This window comes from Tiliqua scincoides, chromosome 2 (assembly GCF_035046505.1).
Source record: "Tiliqua scincoides isolate rTilSci1 chromosome 2, rTilSci1.hap2, whole genome shotgun sequence".
Lineage (NCBI taxonomy): Eukaryota > Metazoa > Chordata > Lepidosauria > Squamata > Scincidae > Tiliqua > Tiliqua scincoides.
The window spans coordinates 1,198,788-1,206,526 of record NC_089822.1 but is presented as its reverse complement, the minus strand read 5'-3'; the positions used below and the strand labels follow the sequence as shown (position 1 = coordinate 1,206,526).

General features: G+C 50.8%; 1 protein-coding gene across 1 annotated transcript in view; it reads left to right on the top strand.

Moving 5' to 3' along the window:
- The first annotated feature begins 4,130 nt into the window (after positions 1-4,130).
- CNTFR (ciliary neurotrophic factor receptor) overlaps positions 4,131-7,739 on the top strand; it is a 138,920-nt gene continuing 135,311 nt past the window's right edge. Inside the window, exon 1 of the mRNA XM_066617325.1 lies at positions 4,131-4,209. Coding sequence (XP_066473422.1) covers positions 4,158-4,209 — 52 coding nt within the window. The 5' untranslated portion in view covers positions 4,131-4,157. The remainder of the gene's footprint in view (positions 4,210-7,739) is intronic.

Below are 7,739 nucleotides of genomic sequence, written 5' to 3'. Positions count from 1 at the left end.
GGCACACAAGCACATGCTTTTGCACGTGGGTTGTGAGCGCTGTGTGCATCACACGGTGGCAGTGCTTTTTGAAGGATTCTGGGGGGGAGGCTCTGCCTCCCCACCCACCTCGTGTACCTGGTGGAGAGTGAAAGCAGCACAGGGGGATAGGCAGACCTGTTACAGGAGTACAAAAATGGTTTTAAAAATGAAATACATGTTGATGCTGTCGGTCAATGTGGTGACAACTCCTGCGCTGGCTCAGTTATGGTGCTACCACGTCACAGATCTGTGAGTTGTCTCCTGTGGATACAAGCACATGTTAGAGTGACTCTGAGTGATGGAAGATGTCCCAGAACTCTGCCTTCTTGCTAGAGTAAGTCAACATGGCTGCTCCTCTAGAGTTGGCTGTATTTATTTGCCACTGTTTCATGGCTGCCCCATGTAAGCCAGTCACCCATTGCAGCCAAACCCCCCACCCGTGCAGCATCACCACTGTAGACCTGCAATTAAAGTTGTGACTTTTTATTTCAAATCAGGACTCAAAGTCTGCATGTATGTCGAGTGCTTCCTCCTTGACCACGGTGTCTTCTGGGCAACTTGGCTCTTAGCCAACCCGCCTCCTTCAGTCCCCCCTTGCTAATGAATTGTTATTAATGAGCAAAGAGAAAAACAGCACCTGGCTGCTTTCCTCTGCGTTGTGTAATTGCTGGATCCTCCAGGCCTCCTCCAGCTGTTCTGCTGACAGTCGAGACTTTCAGTGTCCTTCCAAGTGTCAGTCAGTCCTGCTGACCCTGCAGGTGAGGCTTCCGATGCATAAGGCCTGCCTCTCCTCTGGCTTTCATGCTGACAGGGTCTTAGGAGGGACCTGGGGCTGGGGGGCGATTAAGAGAGACTTGTTGGGGCAACAGCCAGGGGCTCTCTTGTTCCACCGCTCTGAACATGAACTCCTTGGCATGGAGGAGGGGTGTGCAGCTCTTCTTCCCTGCAGGCTATACATTGGGCAGAGCACCCATGGAGCTCAAACCTCTCTGTGTAGGAGCTGCAGCTGGGCTGGCCATAAGGAAGGGCTTCGTAGATCAACCAGGGGGTCCTCCCCAGGGCCCGCTTGCATCATTAGATTTGCTCAGCCAGAGGGGCCAGGCGAGTGTGAGGCCTTGAAGGGCTTACGTAACACGATCCTTCTGTGGTCCTTGGTCTGTTCTCTCTGCTGGTCTTTGAAACCCTAGGAGAAGGTGGATGAGGGACTGCATTGCCACAGGGCTTGGTTGCTTGGCTTGCCGGCCACAGGAGACTTCCAGTATCTCAGGGTCCTGGCAGCTGCCCAGCTTTGTTGACTGCTGGTGTCAGGTGAGGGGAGAGGGGTTATAGCAGGGAGCTTTGTGTCTCTCCAGGGGAGGGAACAGTTTCAGCTGTTCTTGCTGTTGTGTTTTATCAGGTTTCTGCTGCGCCCATCTCTTGTGCGTGTCTTGGAAACAGGCTCCATCTGTTTCCACGGGACTTTCATCCGTGCTTTTGATTGTGGTGACAGTCACTTTATTCTGAATAAGGTTGTAAAGATTATTTTTAAAACAAGACCATAAAAGCAATTTAAAGTGCCGTGAATTGACAAGAAGTAAAACATTTAGACGTGAGGTGTTTCATTTCAGCTTCTGAGCCAAACCAAGGTGACATTTTCAGTCAAAGCAAGAAGGCGTCATTTTTTCCAAAAATGTTGATTTCAGGGTCGGAGTACTACAAAGTGTGTGTGTGGGGGGGGGGGGAGGAGACCTGGAAGGAATTGTGGCCTGCCCCAGACCAGAGCTGGTCTCCATCTGTGAGCTTTTGAATCACCTCAAGGGGTGTGTTCATGTGTACAGGGATTAAATACAATACCTAACATACAATCCCCTGCGGTGGTGGAATTTTAAATGTGCATAGATTAAGATATGAATGCATGACTGCCTTTTCCTATAGAAACAAGTCACGGCCATTGTCCTTCTGTGGTCACCACAACCACCACTCCAGTCACTGTAGCCTGAATTGTCCACCTTTGCATTGACCGAGGGGAGAGCTGTGGCCCATCTGAGCTACGAAAGGCTTCTGAGAGAACTTGAGCTTGCAAGTTGGGCAGAAACCAGAGCCTGCTGAGGGGTTGGGGGCAGGGCAGAGCAGGGGGGAATCTGGTGCAAGTCAAATCCTAAAGCTATGCCTGGAAAAGTTAACTTCCCCCTGCTGGTTTGAGGCACTCTGAGCCTGCCCAGGCGTCAGTCCCGCACAGTTCACTCTCCACGTTAGGGGGCTTTAGAGACAACCCCTCAGTACAGTTCAGCACATTTGCATCTTAGCATCTCAGATGGCAACTTTCCACATGGTGCCACAGCACAGCTTAGTCTGGTACCTGCTAACTGAGAGAACAAGATGGAAGTGTGACTCTCAGCATCCCAGGTTGAAACATATCACTGTTTTATCCGGAGAGTGTCTGCTGCTGACAGCTGTCATTCACAGGTCCCACTCCTCTCTTTGCCACCTCTGCTGCCTGTCTGGAACTGGGACTTTCCACCAGGCCTCCTGGATCTGACGTTACTGTACTTAAAGCAGAAGGGTTTGCAGTGCATATGAAACAGAGAAGGTGGGATGGGGAGAGGTGCCAGGAACCAGCCAGTGACTGAGAGCTGCTTGACAAAGGAGACCAGAGGGGTTTGGCACAGTAGAGAAGGTGCATTTCTCTGACCAGGGGAGAGGCCCGAGCTTGGTGGAAAAGCTCTGTGGTCAGGACTCAGTCCCTGGCAGCATCTCCAGGCAATGGCCGGGATCCAGAGCTGGACGGGCCAGCGGTCCGTCTCGCTGTAAGACCTCCTTTGTTCGTTTGCTCAGGCTCAGTGCCAGTGCCAGTTGCTGGGGGCCCTGGGGCAGAGTTCTGGACTGGAGCTTCCCTGTGGCAGGTGACCCTGTGGTGCGCTGGGTGCTGCCTCTGCTTCTGTGGGTTCAGGAGTCAGCCCAGCCAGCTGGGCCCCCCGGGCACGGCAGCGGGTTCACAAGGGCTTCACTCGGCTTCACCTTCTGCATTGTTGCATCTTCCTGGGACTCATTCTTCTGTTTCTGCATTAATTCCATGGGCACCACCAGTGCTTGTCCCCATTTGGTTTCCCCGGTTTCCCCCAGGCAGAGCTGCTGTTTCCCTCTGCAGCTGACCCCTCTCTCGGCAAGACGGGGCACAGGGCTCTTCAGCTGTCCTAAAGGCCTCTGCATTCTGCCAATGCTCATCATCATTTCTGGCACACAAGAGAGCGCCCCCTCTTACAACACACCACCCCCTGTATCAGGAGGCCTGGCTGGCTCTCCTGCCTGCAAATTCAGCTGGTGCTGCAGGGCAGTGGAAAGTGGGACTGGCAGAGATGTGGGTGGCAGTTTTAGGACCGTAAACGCGAGCAGCAGCTAGGATTTTGATGCAGCTGGAAGTGCCAGCTAGATCAGGAGGGCAGTGCAAAAACTGCAGGCTGCAAAGGCACTCCATCGTGATGAGTCCACCTGCAGGGGGAGTTTGCGCCAGATGTTTTGGCTGACAGTGGAGGGGACGTCCTGCTGTGGGACCCAGGCTGGCCCCTGTGGGAAGCAGGATCCTGGACTGGATGGACCCACCTTTGATCCTGGAGCCCTCCCCCTTCTCTTTTTGAATTTGGTTGGGCTTTGATGTCTTATCTCCCCCCAGCCTCAGCCATTTTTATCTTAAGAAGTAGGTAGCCTGTAGTTACAGGAGTCTAGTGATGAGCAGTGCTGGGATGTGAAAGTTGGTAAAAAGGGACAGACAAGTGGAACAATTCCTGTCTGAGTTAGACTGCAGTTTGGGTGCTCAGGGGCAGGCGTGCCCTGTGTGAAATGCAGGGCTCAAAGACTTGCGTTCAAATCCTGCCTTTACTGCGAACTTGCTGGGGCTAGACAGATCTTTAGGCCAAATGGGAAAGAGAAGAAAAGCTGGCATTTCTTTGTGGCGTTGGCTTTCCTGCCGCAGACCTCCCCTCCAGGATCGGCTTCTCGTGCTAAACTCCTCCGTTGTGGCTGGGAACCCGTTTCTTGCCAGATGTGCTGCTTTTCCTTTGCTCCTTTGCTGTTCTCCTTTGCTTCAGTTCTTTCCCCACTGACCATGTGCTGTTGTGTTTCTTCCACAGATGGTTTACCCCATTCCCTCCGTGTGTTGCATGGTGCTTGTCTCAGCAGTGGTAGTCTGTGCTCAGAGGCATAGCCAGCAGGGTAAGTAACCACTGCTCCACACACACACACCCCCCAACACCCTGAAAGCTCCCTGGAGGCAGGATGGCCAAGGCGTCATCCCTCTCTGGGTCAGTGCGCTTGTCCAGAGCGATGTGTGGCAGTGTGGATGGCCTGGATCTCAGCAGATCTCAGCAGGTGGTGGCATGGTTGTGTGACCACTTGGCTGTGTGCCCGGCTCACCATCCACCCGTGGCATGCCACCGTTCTGCTCTGTAGCAGCAAATGTAGTTGGCTGTTAGTCAAGTACAAGAAGTCAGGTGCATCCCTTGTGGTGAGGTGTTATTGGGTATTTTTCTTTTTACAGCAGCAAACATGTCTTGACAATTGTCAGGTCAATCCCCGTGCCAAGCCTGATGCTGTGGTGTATGAAATCCTGGCATTCCAGCCCCCCTGTGACCTCTTTCAGGGGCTGTTTGCCCCACTCCCTGTCACTCACTATTCCTCTCTGCCCCATGGGGACAGCCAGTTCCTTCCCCCACCCCTTCTCAAACTCCTAAGTGCTCCCTATTTTTTTAGCATATCCTCATTAAGTGCTGGTGAAATTTTCTTGGAGAACTTTGAAAGCTGCCAGGCTTGTTCTCATTCTCCACTGGGGGAAAATAATTCCCTGTGCCAAATGTATAAGAACCTGGAATGGCCTGTCCAGTGCCTCCCTTCCATGGGTCCTGCTCTGCTCCAGGCCCTGTCCCCAGGCAAGGGTGCACTGGTGGGAGCAGGGAGCAGGCAGTGGCACCCAAGCTGAGAAACTCTTCCCCTGGGATCCAAAACACCTGCTGAAAAACTTTCTCTTCTGGGTGGGGGCAGCTTATTGAGCTTTGACTGACTGCAGCATCCCTAGTTTTATTTCATTTGTAACTTGCTTTATATCGTTCATATGATGTTTTTATTTACTGTGTTTTACAATTGTTGTGAGCTTCCCTAGTGGCCCCTGTGGAGACAGAAGGGTAGGGTATAAATACATCATGAAGAGGATAAGATATATTCCAGTGCTGTATTACTGGTTTTCTGATGGAGCGGCTGAAATGACGTCTGTGAGTAGCAGATGAGACCAGCAAATAGAGACCAGGGCAGAAAAAAAGAAAAAACTTGCCAAAAAGACTGAGGGCCCAAACTTCTCCAACTTCCATCACCGTTGCAGCTTCAATGCAGCCCTAAGGCGGAGGAACAAACTTTCCTTTACCTTGAGGAGGCCTCTCTGACTGCACCTCCACCACGGGATTTAGTACACGCCCTGCTGGCACAGCTCCATCCATGCTGGAAAGTGGGATAGGATTGGACCCTCACTCACTGGCGTTGCTAGGGAGGTGCAGGGGGTGCGGGCCGCACCGGATGACGTGCCTGGGGGGGTGACGCACCCGGGGGGGTGACGCACCCTGGGGGGAGGATGCGCTAACTTCATGGCAGTAGGATCTACCGTGTCATGCCATACACCTTTTTGATGCAGAATGGCCAGTGGAGTGCAGTGCAGAAAATTGAATCAAAATAGCTCCTTTCCTTCAAAAGTTATGGCCAAAAAACCGGAAGGAAAAATGCATAGAGCCCTATGGAAAGTGAAAGTGAGCCATATCGTGCGTTTACTCGTGAGTAGGCATACTTGCCATAGTCCATCAGAAAGGGCAGGCAGAGAGGACTCCGAGGATGTCAGAACGGTCCTGATCCAATGAATGCAGCCCCCAAAAACACAAAAGGGAGGAGGTCCCTGCCTCCCTCCCAGCTGCAGTCTATTGAGCCCTATGGAAAGCCAAGCAGCCTCACGGTCGTGTTTACTCGTGAGTAGGCAGACGTGCCTTGGCTGCTGGTCAGGCCAGGCAAAGGGAAATGTGAGGACACCAAAAGGGTCCCGATCAGATGGAGCTGGAGATGCTCCAGAAGGCAACCTCCCCCCACTAAAAAGGACAAAAAGAGGCTTGAATGGTAAGGAGAAAGTTTTCTATTTTGCACTTGTGAAGCCAGGAGGGTCTTTATCTTGATATGCTTGAAATGGAAGAACTTTAAACTGGGCACTGGGAGGGCTGGAAATCTCACTGATTCTTTTTGGGGGGTGTTATTGCAGGCAGACGACAGAGTAAGCTCCATTGACCACTATGGGACTTACTTCATAGTAGACATGCATAGGCTTGGGCTCACAGGCTGCGATTCTACCCACACTTTCCTGAGAGTAAGCCCCATTGACCACAATAGGATTTACTTCAGAGTAGAGTACTCCTACTCAGAGCAGTACTTCAGAGCAGAGTACTCCTGCTCTAGACCAGGGCAGGAGGTCTGGTCTAGAGGGTAGAGCCTCCGTCTGCCTGAAGATAACATCCACAAGGTCGCCAGTTCGAGGCCACCGGCACCGTGCGACCTTGAAGCAGCTGACAAGCTGAAGACGAGCTATTTCCATCTGCTCTGAGCGTGGGAGGATGGAGGCCAGGATGTGAAGCCAGATCAGAGTGAAACACCTTGAATGTAGTGGTTCTTGAAACAAAGAACCTTCTTTCAATTGTAAAAATCCCTATTTAATAAGGAATTTAAATAAAAGCCTGCCTATGTAAACCGCCTTGAATAGTCTTGAATAAAGACCAAGAAAGGCGGTATATAAATACCTGTTATTATTATTGTTGTTGTTGTTGTTGTTGTTGTTGTTGTTGTTGTTGTTGTTGTTGTTGTTGTTATTAGATTCACTTGGTGGAACAGGACTGGCTCCCCCTTATTTAATTATTTTATTTTAATTTAATTATTTATAATTATTTATTTTAATATGCTTGATGATGTCACTTCTGGCCATGACATCACTTCCAATGGGTCCTGGACAGATTGTCATTCTAAAAAGTGGGTCCCAGTGCTAAAAGTTTGAGAACTGCTGCAATAAGTTGTTAGTAAGTTGACGGGGGGGGGTGTGACTCTACACGTTTTCAAAATCACTAAAATCAGAGTTTGGAGGAATAATCCCATCATGTTATATATTAATCAATGCATAATTTCATACAGAATGCATTGAAACAAACCACCTTGAAATATCTGTGTTCTAACAAAAGATACAGCCAAAAAACCAGGGGGGCGGGGGAATGGTACATCACCACGCCCACCTGGGGCATTGCCCCGCCCACTGCATGGGGTGACGCTCAGGCCTCCCACACCAGGTGACACGAATCCTAGTGACGCCACTGCCCTCACTGTCTAGGGAGGACCAGTTCAGAGGATCTCACAGGGCCCTCCATGTACCGTACGTGTATTTGACAACTGAATGGAACTTCCATGTTCAGGGGACGTGTATCTCTGAATAGGTGATTCTGGAGACAAGAGCATGGAGGGCTATTGCAGCTGTGTGCCTGTGAACCTCTGTGAGGCATGTGAATGTGTACATAGGAAGCAAGATGCTGGACTAGATGGGATCTTGGTGTGATCCAGCAGGGCTCTTCTGTAAGTTGAACCAGTAGCAAGTTTCAAACCAGCAATAGTTAGTAGTTCCTTTCATAACTTATTTTCAGCCTGTGGAACTCATTACCACAAGATATTGTGGTATATGA